Source organism: Aptenodytes forsteri, unplaced genomic scaffold (genome assembly GCF_000699145.1).
Source record: "Aptenodytes forsteri isolate BGI_AS27 unplaced genomic scaffold, ASM69914v1 Scaffold15, whole genome shotgun sequence".
NCBI lineage: Eukaryota > Metazoa > Chordata > Aves > Sphenisciformes > Spheniscidae > Aptenodytes > Aptenodytes forsteri.
In genome coordinates, this window is record NW_008795129.1 from 11,214,152 (window position 1) to 11,233,597 (window position 19,446).

The window sequence follows — 19,446 nt, forward strand, 5'->3', positions numbered from 1 at the left end:
TGTGTAAAAGCAAACACCGCCGGGGAACGGCCCTGGACCGAGGCAGGAGGTGGCACCGTGTCTTTCAGCAGCAGCCCACACCAATGTCACTGCGGTGGACACGGAGCCGTGGCTACTGCCAGCTCTCTGCCAGAAATTATCATCCCAGGGCGGCAAAAGGCAACCCACGTTGCACCTTGCCTGCTCCATTTGACATGTGGTATCGTGCTCAAACCCATCTTCACTCACAGCTGCAGCAAAGACTTCGTGCTTTGAGAGGGGGAGGTGGGGGGACACGTTTCCTTCTGCTGGCACCGCTCTGGGATGTGGCGATCCCTTGCAGGGGATGGGCAAAACAGCCGTGGGCACGAATAGTGTAAGCCACTGCAGCAAGATTTTCTGGAGCTCATCTCTCAAAGCCCCACTTAAAAGGCTGACACTGGATGTACCAGTTTAAATGCCTGTATTTCAATCCTCAGAAATATGCCTGGCGCCTAACACTCCCCACACAGATGAATGAGTCCCTTCACACCTCTGTGGGTGCTACAGTAATTCTCTCTCACTGCACTGAAAAAAAATAGAAAAGCAGCACAGAAAGAGCTGAGGCTCCACACAACAGCTAGGACAGAGAAAAAGCATTTTTCTTCTCTAAATTAAAAGCTGAAGTTGTGCAAAGCACAGCTGAAATAACTATGGAAATATCGCTGCCGGGTTCTCAAGGCCCCTGAATTTACGCCGTCCTTGGTGACGCGCGTGGGGATGGGTTGAGCTTGCATTTCAACTGAAAAGCAGGAAGAAACAAGTTATAGATGGGGTTTGTTTGGTTGGGGTTTTTGTCAGCTGCATGTATTCATCAAGGTATCCAGGTTGTACAATAAGCCAACTGACTGGATAAACAACAGACATCCATTACAGATTCAGACTTTTAACCCTTCAGAGTAGTGTCTTTTATTTGTTTGTTTATTTTTAAAGTAGTTAAACATTGAAAATCACCTTCTCCCCACCTGTAGCCAAATAAAAATCAAAGTTGGTTTTACATTAAAAAAAACAATAGCAACCTCAAATAAGTTTCTTTTTTATATTCCTGTCATAGCTTCCTCCACTCCCACCTTCCCCAAGTAACTAACCCAAACGTATTCTATAGTAGTTTATCATCACTTGTGATACTTCTAATGCAATATTTAATGACTAATTAAAAATCTTACCACTGAGCTCTTGCTTTAAAACCAAGGGAAATTTATCATGTCGGACACATTATTCTACATACTAGCTTTCAAAGCCTTTCCAGAATTGTCCTTGCTAATTTTTCTAATTATCAAGGACATCTGGGATCTTCCCTTTAAGGGAAAAAAAAAAAAAATTACCATGAGTGTTTCTCTCCAAGGCAGTACTCAGCATTTTCCCTGAGCAAGGTGCTCCAAAAGAATAGATAGCACCAGAAGACCAGAATAGATAGAAAAACAGATAGCACCAGAAGACAAATGACAAAAGCGTGCAGGGCAAAAAAAAGAAGTTCTTACAATGATTTTCACAGCTTTACACATGTTTTTAAAAAAGCAGCACCCAGTTAAGGCAAGGGAGAACGAACCACAGGGACCAGTCCTATGGAGTAGGGAGGGATGCCCTGAGTATCTTTAACAGCCCCAGGTATGAGATGGGGACGCATGCTGGCTCTGGACCCGAGCTGAGGCAGATGCATGGCCTCTTCCTCGCTCCCGAGCCCATCACTGTCAGCTCCCCGTCTGTCCTGCAGTAAACCGGGAACAAAGCTCTCCCTCTACCCAGCCCTCGGGCATGCACATACAGGTCGCCTGGAGCCACTGCAACCACAGGGGTTCAACAACAGGCGAACGCCCCGCCGAAGGCGCACTCATCTGCAGTGAATTAAGGCTTGCGAGCAGGACGTGCTGCGCTGTGATAAATCCCACCTTCCCCTTCTATGCTGCACCTATACTGCAGGGCTGCCCCTGCGGGGTGGAAGAAAACCCAAACGCATCAGATGCCCTCTCTGCAGACATTGCTGGTCCCAGCTCCAACAGGCACATTGCCACGCACAGCCACTGTCCACTTCCAGAAGACTGCAAGGATTTTGAAATCTGCAAACATCCAGGATTTTTTTTTTTTCCCCCCAACATGGATATGAAAAACCAAGTGCAGCAACTAGGTAGAGTGCTCGCTAGAGCTAAACACGCTCAGCACAACCCGGTCGCCAAAGCTTGGGAGGGGCCAGTGGAAGACATTTGGAGAGCAGAGGGTATCTTGGGTGTAATTAACAGACGTTGGGGGATATGACCCCATTTCAGATAACCTGGAGATTCAGATAATTGGGCCTCAGATAATCAAGGCCATGCTGTTAATAGAAACGGTATCACAACTCCTAACGGCAGCGTTCCCCGCGTGCTGATGCTATACCTCCTTGCATGAAAATGCCTAGTGAAATATGAATTAGCGGTTTGATACGTGTCCGTATTCTCTGTCAACTGCTGGGCTGAGCAGCAAACCCTGTTTCTGATGCACCGCTTTGGCTGACTGCTTGGGAAATAGGTTAAGGCAGAGAAGTGGATTGCAGCCCCGGATGCCTGGGGACGAGGCTGTCTCAGAGCTGACGGGCTAGGTAAGGTCTATTTTGAAAGTGGGTTAATTTAACTGCCATTCAACTACCATTAAATGATGTAGGTTAATTTTATAGTCAGATAACTATTAAGAAACCAAAACATAAGGCAGGAAATGTCTCTATGCATGCCAGTGGGGAGAGGTTTCCTCTGCGCTAATGCACACCCCTCCCCTTCAGCTCAAACCTCTCATGCTTCCATTTCTGCACATCCCTCACATCATCTTTTTTTTTTTTAACCCTTCTCATTACACACTATTGTCCTTCCTCCCCCTCTTAATAGAGTCTATTCTCCTCTCAAAAATTCATCTTGGTATCCCGGCCCACAATTATTTTTCTCCTTTGTTTATATTGTCACACATCTCAATGCTAAAGAAAGACTAACAAATACAAACCTCATCCGACCACGGCTAATGTCCACTAAAAAAGGTCCCATCTCCCCCACGCATCAAATATTTGTCCAGCTACGTGGCAAACTGAGGCATGGAACTACACCTTGCTTAGCATGTAACATGCCGTCACCTCTAATACACCCAGTTTTCTTTGGGGTTGTTTACCATATTTAAAGCCATCTCGATTTTGGCAGTTTACCCTTTATAATTGGATGCCGCAGTTAAAATGTACTTTATCTCTGTGCAATTTTCCTTCCCGCAGCATAATGATAGGTATTGCTTATTTCTTTATACTGGGGACAAAACCCATCAATTGCTAGTTTGCCATAAAGGGAAAAATAAAAGGAAAAAAATTATCAACAACAGCTTATGCCTGCAAAGGAACAGATCCTTTGGAAAAAGCAGAAGTGACTCATCACTCCTCATGCGCAGCGAGGAAGGAGCGAGCACCACAGCCAGGCAGATCCCCCCCAAGATGCCTTCACAGATCGCCTCCCTCTGACTTCTGCACCTCCCTGGTCCCACTGCTCCCACCAGCAGGAAAATGAGTCCCTAACCTTCGCAGAGGAAACTAAAGCGATGATGACCCATTAGCACATGCTGCCCATCAAGCACTCACGGATCTCCTCTACCGCAGACCTTTTTTATCGTATTAACAGTAAGTGCACTACACGAACCCTGAAAGCTCAGAGAAATGAACTCACACTTAACCACGTGGTGGTAACGAGACCACAGCACTAACGGGATGTTGGCATTTTACTGTGCTTTATATGACCAGAGAGATACAGAATGGGACCATCCCCAGAAATCGCCGCAAAACCACCTCTGAAAAATCCTCCTCGCAGTGACTCGCGCATTCAGAAGGCGAGGCCAAAGCCCAAACCATGTACGCCGTGGGGATTTTTGACCCACAAAAGGCTGAGTGCCAGATTCCCTGTTGTCCTGCTGAGGCCTCGCTACTCTTATTAATCTCGCGAGGAAAAGTCCTTTTTTTCATTCGGGAGCTATAAAAGAACAGACGAAACAGCCAAAACCCAAACCTCATCAACCTGCTCTTTGCCAGCACTAAGCCACTACCTTTGTCACTTTCTGCTAGGTTACATTGATTTTAAGCTTTGTTACTAATATTTATCCCTAATTTAATAGGATCATTAAAGGAGCCGCAAGGCGTATTTCTTTTAAATCCAGGGTTCTGTTCTTTTTGCTGTTATCAATCAGCAATCCAGTCTACATTCAAACAAAAGTAGAGGCACCAACATAGGGACGGGTATAGGCAAGAAGGCTAGAATTAAAGAGCAGTCGAGCAGTCACCCTTACCGTACACACTTGTGTCTGTCTATTAGAGAAAAGCCAACACAGGTCCTGAAACAGGAGGAAAAAAAAATCTACATTTTTTTATGCATCAGCAGAAAAGCTCACTGAATTACAGCTAGGCAGACCTCTAGCGAGCAGTGAGGTTAGGTAGCTGTCACCATGGTCCAACGAGAACTTTGTTATTGGCGAACACACTTCAGGTACCAAGCAAGCTGGTTTAGCTTTCACACCTTGGTCTGTCTGACGGCTAGAAATCAGAAGAAACTAGAGTACATTTGTTATGAAAGCTTCTTATGCAAAACGAGAATACAGTGTCTTTTTTTTTTTACAGTCTCCTTTCAAAGCCAAATAGCTCGTTTTAAACCATTGCTAGCACCTCAAACACAGCTACTTGCTTTAAAGACCTGAAAGCAATCTCAGGAAGATATGACCACAGCATAACATCTGGGAAAAAAAAAAAAAACCAAACCCAAAAAATATACCACCATCTTCACCTAGAAGGGGAACATGGTGAAAACTGCTGGATTCTCCAAGCAAGCACCTCAGGCTTAGATTACAGCAAAGGTCCCAGCACAGGTATTAGTTGTGGGTATGAAAACCACTTCACATGTGTGGGGAAGCTGTTCGGCTTCTCCTAGTGTCAGTTTTTCTCCTGCAGAGCCAGAGTAACTTTCAACAATTAGTGTCAGAGCCTTCCTCTAAAGCTCAGTGAGAAGAACAGCACAGTCAAAGGCTCAGCTTTAAGAAAGGAAACCATAAAAGCCCCTTTCAAAGTTAGGAATGTCATTCCAAAACGAGTTAAGCAAGCCTTACGCTTTATTAGCTGGGCAGGAGGGATCTGGGACACGTGACGATGGGATCCTGGTGCACATCAGCAAAAAAAAAAAAAAAAAAACCCAAGAAAACCAAACCACTCCTCCTGTCGGCACAAGGCTGTCTGACCTGCACCTGGAGGCAGGAGTCCAGCAAAGGTAGGCATGCAAGCTTTGACGGAGCTAGCCCAGGTAACAGCAGCAAGGGAGATAAGGCAGGAGCCTCAGCACGTGCTGGGAGAAGCGTGTCGCTGGATCCACAGCAGGCTCGCCCAGGCTGCAGCTGAAGTCTCTGCCCTGTCCTTCACTGCGTTACTGCGGGCGCTCGGTAGGTTACAGCCCAAGACTCTGGTCGGTCCCCTGGGGAGACGCAGCTGTGTTTTCATACAGGAAACCTTTGCATTTTTAGGCAGCAGTGCTTGTATCTCTACGCTCTGAAATATACCTTAAGCGCTCCTAATTTTAGCTGAGCTTTTAAGCAATTCCTGGAGATTTGAGCTGTATCCATCTCATACAAAAACCTGCCTCTTAGTCAAGTGTGTACTCAGTAGACCTTCTGCGGAGCTGCATGACACCTGCAGAGGATGAGGAGGCAAGAGAAGACTTCAGAAGTTTTCTTTCAAACACGACCTGTAAATTCTGACACTTTAAAAGTGACCTGTAAAAATAAGATGCAACTGTTTTGTGCTCCCTCTTCGTGATACTAAAAAAGAGCTTTTAAAGGTTGTGCTGTCTGGGGTTTTTGGGGAGGCGGGCAAGAAGGAACTTAATTAATTCATAATTCACAAGTGTGAAGTCATTCAGATTTCTTCCGAATTTCCTACTTGACAGTTGAGAACATCTTGGATTTTAAGTCACAGAGGCTGCATCAAATGAACCAGATCAGGGGAAACAGTACTCCCACAAATGGTGTTGTATGGGATCCTTCCAGCATTGTAACATCTATTAAAGTGTCTTGAGGATAATTATATTAAAAAAATCAACTTTTATTTTAATCTCTTTGCCATCTTCATTGTATCAAACTCCGTAATTCCTGGATTTGCCCCTAATACTTCAAGCTCTGTTTTTGAAATTGCTTTTGGTCTGTACCTCTGTTGCTCTGTACATGAGTCGCATTCCTAAACAGGTCCAAGAACCTGCCACTCACTTCCAGTTAAAACCACAGTTCAGCAAGTACCCATGGCTGGGCATCTGCCAGAGCAGAGTTTGCGGATTAAGAAATTAGTGATTTGCTGAAGTATCTTCCTGAATTGGGATTTAAATCCCCCCCCTCCTCCTCCCAGACCCACTTTTGTCAGGCCTCTAGGAAATTAGAGGGCTCAGCACGCCCAGGCAGGAAAGCCACGGGTGATCCGCCTTACTGAGGACGCCAGAGCAAGCTTTGCATTGCTGCTGCTTGACTCTGAGCAGCCACGAAATAAGGACTCGGTTTTGGCTGCACAGGATGATGAAATTGTGATGCTCAGGAATTTCCTTAATTAAATCAGCTTCATTCACTAAGCTGAAGTTGATTTCCAACAGAAGAGCGTTTCAGATCCTTCCTGCTGAGGTCAGGGAGTTGCCTACTTTCAGATCTAGTATTAATCCCAACACTTGCGGGTAGCGACCTGAAGCTTTCTGCCCTTCCCTTCACAGAAGCACACGTTCTCACAAAAGAGCAATCAGCAGAGCCGCCCGTTTCACCTCTGCTAGAGTATCTGGATTGCAGAAAGCGACCCCAGTGTATGCGGGGGTACAGTCCACTGCTACTCCGTGAAGGATCTGTTACTTCAGAAGGTGACCAGATATGCTCCTGCAGGTTCAGAAGAGGCAGCTGCCTCTTCCAATAACAAACCGGGGAAGCTCAAAACGCACCCCGAGTCAAAATGAGCTGAGGCAAATTAGCAGAAGACTTTTTAAGCTGCCTAACAGGGCTAATTATGTTTCTTTTCTACTTCTACAACACAGCACGGATGCTTCTTTCTGGGTCTGGGTGCAGCATCTTGTGCGCTCTCGTCATGATACATATATGTATTACAGAAAACAGCTTTAAAAGAGGAATTCAAGACTATGTTCCTTTAAGTCTGAACAACTTCAGCTTAACAGTGCAAGGCCATCAGCAAGTCCTCCAGGAAAACCAGAAAAACTTGGTATTTCTGATAATCGCAGGACTAAAAGTGTCGATTAAAAATGTTCTGGGAAAAGCTTGCAGAGTGTAATACATCCTAAAGAATGGCAGATGGGAATATGGTTCATCACTTTCAAAGGCTATTTTCATAGATTTGACAGATGTATTTAGACATACAGAAAAAAATATGATAAATGCTAGTTTACAGCACAAGGCTTTCAAGCTATTTACACGAGGACTTACTATTCCCGAATAAGTGTAAGATGTAGTCTCTAGTCAAACCAAGTTTTTTATTTAAGAGAGATTTGCCCAGTAAAGCTAAACCAATGACAACACCCAGCTACCCTACCATTTTGCTTTTTGTTTTTAATACCAGTATTAGTATACAAGGAATACAATAGTTAGTTTGCAATGTAACAGTTATTCAAGGATCTTAAAAAAAAAAAAGGCACTGAAAAATCATGTTATCAAATGCAAACCCTAAATTACCTACTTTTCAATAGCACAAGCTGAAAAAGGCAATTTCTCAGGAGAAAAGAAACCTGGGCTAGAGAGTGTGCAGCACTATAAATTTTCCTAAAGCTAGGAAATCCCTATGCATCACTCAAAAATCATCCTAGGACTGAACACAAAGGTTAGCAGAAATGCCTGAACTCGTGCGGGTTCCATTATACACCACTTACTGTAACCTACTTTTTAGTATTCAGCATTTCGGTATCAATAATGCATAACGTCAAAAGCAGTTCAACCCAAAGTACGGTCGCGAGAAAGCAAACATGGGTCTCCAAGACGGACCAGCTGAAGCGTGGTGTCACTGCTGAGTTTGCCCTGTGCAGGAGGACAGCAGGACAGTCACCAGAGTTTTCCATATGTTAATCAGGAGCTGGGGACCTGCCCCCTCTGCAGAGGGAGAGCTGGTGGCCGCAGAGAGAATAAAAGCAACACCAGTGCCTACTGGTGCAAGCAGCTAAGCAACCTCCCTCAGCCTGGTCCCGTCTCCTCCGGTACGCAACCCAGCTGCTCAAAAAGGCACACTGCCCCGCTACCGAACCCAACACACGCACGAGACTACGCACGCAAGCCAAACCGAACCGTGCAGGCAATGGCCAGGGTCCCCAGCTAGGCTTTTATTACCACCGTTCCTACCCTGACTCATTACTAAGTGCTCGACGAGCAAGCCAACATCTCTTTCCCCCACCCCGAGAGACTGTTTGTTCTTCACCGGATAAATTATTTACCATTAAAGAAATGAAGGTGGCCAGTAGGGAAGAGCAAATTAGAGTACGGGAGTTCACGGGACCGGGCTGCTATGAGACAGCGTTTCAGCTTTCGCGTGTATTCCCAGCTGCTAAAGCAGCTTTATCGCCAATCCTATTTAGGACAAGAAACAAAACGGAGTACAGCGACTCCACATCTCGACCCTTCGGCCAGAATTTGCTTTACCTTCTATTTTCACTTCCTCCCCTGCTTCTCTTGATTTGTGATAGTTTGCATTTCATAACCTCGGGTGGTCAGTGCGGGAATTTAGAAAGCACACTAGAAACAACAGAATTGGAACCCCTTAAAGTTTTTCACAACAAAATTTATTAGAAGAATAGTGGTTTTGAAAAGTCTAGCATCCAGTGAAAACTACCATACACAACGTTACAGCTGGGAATGTGTTTCCAAAATGACATGGTCAAATAATACAATGGAGCCATTAAATCTTACACATGCACAACAAGAGAATTAGCGCTTTGACATACAATGCAAAAAATAAATGGACCACATGAAATAAAAATTTAAAAGTACTTATCACATACATTAAGACACAGCTTATTTAGTCCAGTCAAAAAATCAGAACTGCATTAAAAAAATTAATGTAGTGCAATCAAACCAAAAACCTTAATTTGTGATCATAAGTGCTCTACTACATAAAACATTGATCATAGCAAGGAACAAAAAATTCAAATCACACAGTACAAAAAAAATCTGTAAATAAATATAAACTACAGTACAAGAGAAATATTAAATTATACAATTCCGTCAAACTGTAAACAGTATATTGAAATGAGGTCCATAAGAGTAAAGGGGGGGGTTCCTGTTTTTTTTTTTTTTTCCCATGACACTTGAACTTCTAGAGGTCAGAGAGAAATGCCATTTTCCATACTCTTCAAAGACTATGGGTTACATAAATAGAAAGAGAAGACTTTTTAGATGTAAAGTGTCAAATAATAAAGCAGAGGTGTTGCTGACTTGCGACTGCCAACAGATCACTGCGAGAGCAGAACAGCAGACTTTACTTCAAAGTTTCGCCTCCTCGCGAGCGCAGCACGGAGGGCCGTCACTACAGATGTTAAGTGCCAACACCTTCTGAATTAGCGCTCAGCATTGGGGCGGAGACGCCTGCGGAGGGTCTGGTCCTACCACTTAGGTGGAAGCGATTACGTACACCGTTACCCACTTGGACCTCTGCTGATTATCTGACAGGTTTACACGCTTGTCATACGAACACCAACTTTGGCAGAACAATTACTAATAAACTCAAAGCACTCCCGGCCCATTGGTTTCCATCACAGTGGCCAGTGCACAGAATTCTCTAAGGACATTGCATAACTAGAGTGTAGAGGTCAGACAGCCAAGGACCCGTGCTTGAGGTTAGAAGTAGTTATTTTGAGAGAGAAGCAAGAGCCACGTTAAGAAGCTGCCTCTGCCGTTCGCAGAAGCAGTTGGGAATGTATTTCATTTTTAGCTGCGCTGGCTAGTAGTGGCATTTTAAAATATATAAGTTTAAGATAACATATATACTATATATGTATATAATATAATACATATTATATAATATACATAGGAATTTCTTACAATACATACCAGGAACCCCCACGCGATCTGCTCAGTAGTAATAACTGAATATACAGAATGCCACTATAAGTGTCTGAGGCACTGTGTGCTGGAGAGTAAATATGCAGCTTTAAAATCCGTTTGGCTGAGTTATACCTGGATACCTGAACTGAGTTTTAAGTTGACATTCATCAAGGATGTGCTATCAGCACGTCAAAAGAAAAGCAAAACAAAATACAAGTCACTGCTAGGTTTAAGAAGAGAGTACAAGTACCTGAATTGAGTGAGGATAGTGTGTAAACTGTCCCTGAGGGTTTTTAAACAGTGTGTGTACAAGTTGGATTCCTAAGAACATTAGTTCAAACTTACATTGCGGACTGATAAAATACCAATGTCTGACAATTTAACAAGTGGAGGTTAGAAAGAGTTATGAGCAAACACTCAAAACATATTTTATACATTTTAAAGCAGCAGTAAGCTGCTGTAAGCATACATCCCATCAGTACAAGCAACACATGGGACTCAGATAAAGGTTTCTATTTGCAAAAAGCCCATCATATATCGATAAGTAAAGAATATTCACCTGCTAAATTAGAATGCACCTAGTTACAGACTAGCAATTCAAGATTAATTTTTTTAATCAAATACTTTGCTATACTTTGCTATTACATACTAAAATTCCTTAAGCTCACTAATGCTGGTATTCTAATCTATTTTTTTTTAAATGTTCCCCCTTCATTTAAGAAATATACCATTCCACAACTTAAACATTAAGATCCATTTTCAGTCCTCAGATGTAAAAAGCATGTCAATGAGTTTATATTAAAAATTTACATGGTAAAAAGGCTTGAATTTCAGCCAGAGATTCTAAATACTACTCATTCCCTGAAGGCGTAAGGGAGAAAGAATCCCTACCCATTTTTCTTGCAATACAGTTTTCAAACTGAACATTAAACAATGGTCCGAAATGATTTTTCAGTTTGGGAAACTTCCCTTTCCCTACCCATCATCCCAGATTCCAAAATGTCAAGCCCTGAAATGGCCTACTGAAATGATTAGTTAAAAATACCAGGCATGTATGTATACATCCCCTGCCTGAACTTCAGAATATTTTGTTGTACTAGTCTTTAAAAGACAGATTAGTATCCCAAGAGAACTTGTGATCTGACCTGAAAAGCCGTTAATGATCCTAGATTGTACGTTTAAAATATCTCATAACCTGAAGACCAGATTTAATTAAGACTCTGGCATTGTAACAGAAAAAGTGCTGCAGTTATTTATCCCTTTTCTGGTACTTTCAAATAGGTCAGACAAGTGCTTTTTATAGTGACAGTAAAGTTTACATGCTTTCACGCAGGCATAAAAAATATTATCTGCAAAAATATTTGAGAAATGTAGCACCAAGTAGTTGATAAACTGTATTAGTAGCTGTAGTAGTGTCTTCATTATTTCCGAGTAGGAAAAAACATTAAGTTAGACTGTACTAGGTGATGACTATAGAAATTGTTTTCTGACATTTAACTTTTCCTGCTCCAGTCAGAATGAAGTCTGTGTCCTAATCCCTGCTCCACCAGGTAGTCACCATCTTGAGTCCTTCTAAATTATACTTACCAATTCAGTAGAGACAAGCACAGGGGCAGGGGGGGGATGTTTGTTTTTAAGAAGGTGAATGAAATGCCCTGGACAGGCCGAAAAAATCCTCCTAGTATGTCGCCCAGGAAAATTGAATTTGCAACTGGGCTAAGAGATTTTTGTGACGATTAAATAAAGCTCTCTTAATATGAGGGTTTTCACGTCAATACCTGAATATAGGCATAATTCGATGGGACATGAAGTCCAAGACTGATGCTGTAATTCTGGTATAGAGACTTGGCCCCAGTCAAAGCAAGAACAGGAGAGAGGGGGAGAGATGGGCACTGGAATGCTGTAACTACTTACAGTTTTTTCTGGCATATGTGGAGTGCATCTACAGATCATTTTGAGTCCGCAATATCTCTCTGCTTAGTGATCATCACAGTACATCATGTTTATACACCGGATAATTAGAAATGAATAACTGTAGTGGTTATTGTATTTGCTACATCCAACAGAACTGCCTATAACTAGCAGCGCAGATTTTCAGGTTTCTGAAGGTTTAATTACAGAATTTTTTTATGTAATTCGAGATCAAGTGGAAACCTTTATAATACCAAAAATAGTCTGAAATTTTTTTTTTTTTTTTTTTTTTTTTAGGTACAGCTTTTTAAAGCAGTATTAGTCAACATTATCTACTGGTGCCAAGAAAAAGCAACATTGACCTAGACTGAAATTACATTTAGTTTCTGAAACATTTGCAGGGAAAACCTAGAAGTTTCTGATCCTCACGAAAATGAGGGAAACAACCCTTCCCGTTCTACCTCTAACATTTGGCAGAGAATTTAAGATATTTAAAATATTGTGACAAAGCTTTCAGTACAGGTTAATAAGTTTGTCTTCGTAAGAGTTTGGACTGCAACAGGTGTATGCATTCTTACACTGAAGAGTTACAATTTTGCCTTTACTGAAGAAAGAGCTCTTTACATTACAGATGTAGCCACACTGTTTTTGAGAAACAAGGGAACAGCACAGCGTTCCCTCCACTCCTTGGACACTGCGTTCTTCTCCTAAGACTCAAGGACATCTTAAGAGTGTTACTTCAAAGTAAACCGGAAGAAACACATAGTAATTCCAGTTTTGCCTGTATAACAATCGTTGCAGATGATATAAAAAGCAATTCAATCAGAACTAAAAAGTTGTTCCAATCTATACAAAGCTTACTCAACCCTAAAGCCCCTGAATCACTTTGCCAGTTCCTGTGAATTTCCAGGGGAAGGCAACGTACTCTCAGGTTCCCGTGAAAGAAATATTTAGACTCAAATGTCAGCCTGCCACAAGACAAAAGCACAGACTATTCCTTGTCTGCTCTCAACCAGTCTAGACACATGCGCAGTTGCCTCCCATGTTTAGGAATATCCTTGAGCACCGGCAAGCTCTACAAAAAAGGTGGTATAGGAGTTGCTTGAGAACACAGAAACTGAATGTGTTCCCTTACTAGAGGCACTATCCTACCTGTACACCTGCATTTGTTAAAAACCATTTGTTTTCCAATCGCCATGAAAATTCAGAGTTCGACTTCAAGTCTACCAATAGGGTTGGTAATGCAAGCATCAAATTATGAGTTCTGCAACAAGAAAGCAAAGGCATACCTGTATTGCTTATGCAGCAACTTCTCCTGTGTAACAGGGAAAAATGAAAAATTCTAAAGGAAACTGTCCTGAACCTTTAAAAAAAAAACACAAACCAGGGAATGACTGGAAAATAAAATATCTTTTGACAGAAATAAAAACGAGTCCAGAAACGTGTCCCTACAATATCTAACTGGAAACGTTCAACTCTATAGCTGTACTCAAGCGTTACGGCCACAATAATGCCTACAACACTGTGGAATGAGGATCCAGCTGGCTGAAAGTGAGGTAATAGTTTGTAATAGGTCAGAGTTCTAAAAAAGCACTTTTACATCTTACAAGTCCAAATAAAAAAAAAGGACACATTTCATACATGTTGGGCTTTCTCACCAGAACTGTACGATAATTAACTCCACACCAGGACCCCTACCACACTAAGCCTTACTCATCTTCAATTATATGCTGCAGCAAAGATTTACCAAGCGACACCTAAACTTCAGTACAATATGAAACTTGATTCTTAAAACTTTATACACACAAAATATAAAATTACTTTTCTAGGATGGGGTAGGGGAGAGGGATTCTCCTTCATGATACTTGGACTGAAAAACTAGTTTTCAGAGACTGCCACAAATATTATTCACAGTTTCTTGCTGTCAGGCTTTTTCAGCTACATCAACGTAGTACACAACAATACTGTTAAGTCCAATAACTACATCGGATGGACATTCTCGGGAATAAGAGAAAACTAGTGACGAAAAATACCCGAAAGGCCTCCTCCTAACGACGTCTCGATTTTTACAGGGTTGCAGTTTGTCTATGTTACACGTTAATGTGATCTCAAAAGAGCAGCAGGAGAAAAACTTTAAACCTTCTCTCCTGTCCAAGTGATCCAAGTAACATAAGCATCCACTTACCAGAAATAACATGAGAAACAAGGCTTTTGTTACAAAGACAGCAGTGAACCACACCTTCCCACACCAAAATATGGTCAACCAGAGATTTTGGCCATGCAAACTGCTGGTCAGCAGAAAATTAAGCATGCTAATGGACAAACATTAATTCCAATCATATATTTAAAATGATCCCAAATACTACTAGTTAGCTACACTGAAAGCGCCTGTAAAAAATCTGTAGTGAAAAATGAAACAAAACCTTAGTGATCACTGCAGCACTTAGAGTGATACTAGTCTTAAGTGATGAATCACCTCAGAGAAAATACATTAGATGGGACTTTGAAACAAAAAGTTAACATTAAAAGGTGCACCTGAATATTACAGACTAAATTTACAAAACCTACAATAAGGTAAAATATATATCTTTTGAATATTCAGCAGCTTTTTTTTAAATTTGTTTTTATTTTTTGAGAGGCTCATGAAATTTTAAAGAGGGACCACTAACTAATCTCAACCATGCTTCACAAAACAATAATGGCTATTTTATATTGCAGTTACCAACGTAATGCAATTAGTGCTTAAAAAATAATCTACACTTTTTTCTTTTTTTTCCTTTTTAAACAGAGACCTTTGGAGGAAATATGGTTGTTCAAAAGCTTCCCGAAAAAGAAAGATTACCTGAATATTAAGTTATCACAGATCAAGTGTTGTGTTTAAAAGCTTTGCAGACATGAGTATTACAATCTTCAGGTCTCAGGACATTTAAACTGAGAAAGTTACGTGTTTGGTTTGTTGTTTGTTTTTTTTTTTTTTTAATCCACTTTCTAACCAAAGCAAATAAAGAGTACTCAGCTTCTCACTATCTATTTACAATTCTTAGCCTACAGTCTGAAATGACAAGACAAATTCTCTTTTAAAACTGCAGCATTAAAGGGTAGGCACACCATTCTTCTGCTGCACGATTGTCACCCACTTAAACATACACATACAAAATATTTAGGTTAGTAAAATGAGCACTCCACATACACTACAGTGACAAGTTTTATAAAACTCAACTCATGTTGCTTAAATAAAGACAACTGCAAAAGGTTAAACCTCTCTGAACAGTAAAACTGTGTTACTTTTTTTTTTTTTAAAAACTTGCAGCAAACTTTCTACCATAACCTCCAACAGCAGATGAAACCACACGTTTAACTGCACCTTTATTGCAATCACCAGCTAAACTGGAACGTATTGCAGAGTTTACATACTGCTACTGAGCTTAAACTGCTTTAAATGCCAAGATGACAACTAGAGAGCTACGAGGAACCAGGATTTTGAGTACTAAAATATATTAAATAAACAAAAACAAAGTATACTTGGGGCCAAATGCCCAGTCCGTTTCAAGAATGAGCAGTGCATATTTAAAACAACAGCAATGGTGTGCCTAACCTTTGCAAAGATGAAGTTGCTGGGGAGGGGGAGAGGCTAATAGGATCAACTGTTCCAGAGTCATTCAGCATCCCTAGGGCTATCTAGGCCACCCTCCCATGAACTTTGAGAAACCACTTTCAGTCACTGACATCACTTAATGCTCTCACACAAAAACTCCAATGCTTCTTTTGGTTGGGCAAATGGGAAAAAGAATGATAATTCTATCTACCTTTTGCACAGATTAAGACCAAATTTTTTTACCTGAAGAACCAGCAATTCCGATTTGGTCATATTATGGTAAGTCCAGTAAGCTCCACCTAGTTACTGACCACTCCCGCAGAAAGTATCAAAGATAAAAGTTCTGTACAAAACTTATCCTGGATCTCCATATAATGATAACGATATCATCATATTGAAAAAAACTGGATTTGTGGTTTACGGAGTGCTTTTACGGTGTTTAAATGCTTATTCTAGCATGTGCTAAACCACTATCAAAATAGATTAAATAAAAACAACAACAAAAAAGCAGGACTTCGATTAATTCCTGCTACTGGCAACTGTAATATTTAAAAAGGAAACACCCATTCATTGAGTGTTCGACCCTGACAGTATTACAGATAGATATGATGCAGAGCCTGAATTAGATCAGGCTACCAGTGTTTTACTTCTTCCCTGAACATTAACAAGCTCCTTCACTAATGTGGATATTTGGGCAGACTACTGAGGTTGTAACGTTTGAGATCACCGTTTTGTGGGCTTTTTTTTTTTCCTTTTTTTTTCTTTTTTGCAATATCACAGTAGTTTGTTACACAAATCCCCCTTCCCCAGATTAGAGTCATTTAAACTAGTTGTTGGAACCACATAGTTTAGTAAACTCAGAATCAAGTCTGTAAAAAGCATAAAGGTCAAAGAACCATAGTTCTGTTAGAATGAGGCATACCCTAATACATCATTTAGTGTACCCTGACTGCTCCTGACTGTGAGAAGCTTGTCTTCCGTGAGATAAGGCTACATCCTCAAGCAGGTGAGTCTAAATATCACCCTTCAAAAATATCAAACAAAATTATAGCAAAGGTAGTGTTACAAATAATTAACTGACATATTCTGAAGGTAGTGTATGTAAGTTTTCCCTCCCCTCCCCTCCGGGTGAGCACTAAGCAGACAGTGAATGCTAAGTATGTTTAATTTAGAAAGAAAATAGTGGAGAGCCTAATTAGACCCAATTGATTATCCATCTAATCAACAAATCTCTGAGTTCAAGAGAGGTACCATTCCTAAATAACTTGATTTAGCTTAGATCTTTCAATCAACTGGATCAAAGAAAAGGAGGGGGAAAAAAGATTTCTGAAACATTTTGAAGAATGACAGTCTGATTCTCATTCAAAAAAAGCCTGGTTTTAAGAGAGTATCAGTTTAACAAAGTGGACTTATTTCTGTAAAGGCAGACATGAAAAATCCAACACCAGAAGTTCAGGCAGGCTCTACAGGCAAGATGTCCACTTCTACAGATCTGCATTCTTTGTGAGGTAACTCAACTGTCTATTACAGAGAAACATGCAAAAGGCAAAAGAAAAGAAAAAAAAAAAAAGGGGGAGGTGGTAGCGGGCAGGTGAAGGAGGGAAACTGTGCCATACCAGGCTAGAAAAATTTACAATGTGACATTCAGAGCACACCTTTCACTTGTGTCCACACAAGTCTATGCTAAACTGCAAAGGAAAGAGCATTGCAGTAAATAGGAGAATCAGGTGTGCTCAGTGGTGGTTGAACTATGCAGTAGTGCTCACCCAGTTTGCAAAGTAATTGGCACTCTACAACATCCCTACTCATCTTTCAATTCATTCGCACTTTGTGCTGCTTCTCCCTGGGGATCTAATTCAATCTTTACTGAAACATCCTGCCCCTCCGACCTCATTAATTTCATTTTTTTCTTTGGAGGGTTTTTCAAAGTGCCCAGCCTCTCTTTAACTTTGTACTCCAGTGTACTGTGGGGGATCCCATAAATACTCTGAGCTTTGGAAACACTCATTTTCCCGCTCATAACCACAGAGATTGCTTCCTCCAGTATCTCGCTGTTGTACTGTCTGTATCTCCCTCTTTTCTTCCTAGGTTGCTTGGAGCCAGGATCTCCCTCTTGATCTGAGGTGGGATATGGCTGTCCAGAGGTAGACTGCTCAGCATCTGAGCCCCAGGAATCTGGTCCAGCATCCAGCAAACTTCTCCTGTTTTGTTTTGGAAGGATAGCCCTTAACTTTTTGCTAAGCGCGCTCTCCGTTTGTGAACCCATTACCAAAGAGCTATAGCTGTACTGGTCACCAGTGCGGGACTCCCATGAAAGGTCCATGCCTCGAACTTGTGGTATCTTTAAATCCACAGGAGACGAATGGCTCACGTCCTTTTTCCCATCCTGTTTAGTTTGAAGTGCCATTTTTTGAAAGGCAGAGTTTTCTGTAAGAAAAGGAAGGTCACTGATGTTGCTGAGTGCACCATTTCCCCTGAATTTCATGCGGCTGAAATTGAATTCGTAGTGTGGTTTTGCCCAAGAAGCCTCCCTGGATAATATTAAGTGCTGTCCATGATTCTGTAGTCCAGATGGCCCATGGCTGGCAGCCGTAGAAAACTGGTTTCTGCTCAGCAGTTCTTCACTAATCTGGAGTGATCGAGCCAGCGGTACTTTAAGAGATGTGGAGTGGCCATAACCTTCCCTGGTTCCATCCTGCAAGCTTCTTGGAGGTACCCCATCACCACTCTGTAGTCCCTCCGGATGGTGCTGGCTGGGTCTCCCAGGTCGCCTAATTGGATGGAAGGAAACTGATGTGAGCAGGACTTGCACAGGTAGGGAGGGATGGGTGAGGGGGCCACTCCTTTATTAGAAGGCCTTGCTTGGGTAACATCACTTTTTGTGTATTTATTTTTCTCTAAATTTTTTTTTATTATTATCATCATTTTATTTTAAATTTTTTTTTTTTTTTAAGTCTCAGCATCAGTCAGTTTTAAAACTTGTTCACAAAAAAAGAGAAGCTTTTTGGGCAAAGAAAAATGAAACCTGTTGGCTGGTCTCTGGTTGGGTTCACAAATTCTCGGAGTAGAAAAGACTTCGCGCAAGCGTCTGAAAATAGCACCCTAATTACAAAGTAGTAATCAATCGCCATAGATCTACACACAACTGTGTTACTGGTGTGACGTTACCACTAAACAAGTACAGTAATAAAAGAGTAAGCCAAAGTGCAACATATTCAACATGCAAATATGACTGCCACCTGCAGTATCTACACATAGGTGGAAACCTTGGATGATGTTCGCTTACATCATATTGAAGAATTGCTGCTCAGGATGGAAAGAAAAAAAAATGCTTAGCAGGCCTTAAAGGTATTTGCTTGACTTTCATTAAGCACCAAATATGAAAGCACTGCATTACACTAGACTTACCAAATTGCTCTCTTAACAACTAATTGCATATATACATGTTCCCGATTCTCATTCGATACATAGCATGGCTAGGAAAAAAAAAGATCTAAGTTCCAACTGTCATCCAGATCAAGGGTTAATAACAGAAAAAGGGGTATGTATTTTTACCATTTTCCTTTCGTCACAAGTGCTCTTTCTATGACACAAAGTACTACTACTGCAGATAAACACGTGTATTTTAATATTTTGCTTGCTTAGCCCCTGTAGTAACTAAGTCACACTAGTTTCAAAATCCACCCCCAAACTTTTCCATGTTCAACATACAGATTAACGAAAAGACTAGTAAGCAATTCTATTTCAATGCTCTGGGACACTATACTGGTGCGTAAAGCCCTCTAGCTAAGTCAGCGTTATTTAAGGATAGGATACGTACTGCTGAAAAGCTACATTATTCTTTTTAACATCACATTGGGATTAAAAAAAAAAAAAAAATC

General features: G+C 41.2%; 1 protein-coding gene across 2 annotated transcripts in view; it reads right to left on the reverse strand.

Annotated features, from left to right (window-relative positions):
* The window catches only part of LOC103897690 (ligand-dependent corepressor), a 51,327-nt gene that overhangs the window by 11,691 nt on the left and 20,190 nt on the right, over positions 1–19,446 (reverse strand). The window contains exon 6 of one of the 2 annotated variants that reach the window (XM_009277804.2): positions 16,326–18,336. The exons of the other annotated variant lie outside the window; for it this stretch is intronic. Within the exon in view, the coding sequence (XP_009276079.1) occupies positions 17,367–18,336 (970 nt within the window). The 3' untranslated portion in view covers positions 16,326–17,366. Of the gene's footprint in view, positions 1–16,325; positions 18,337–19,446 lie in introns of those variants that run through there. 2 annotated transcript variants of the gene reach the window in all.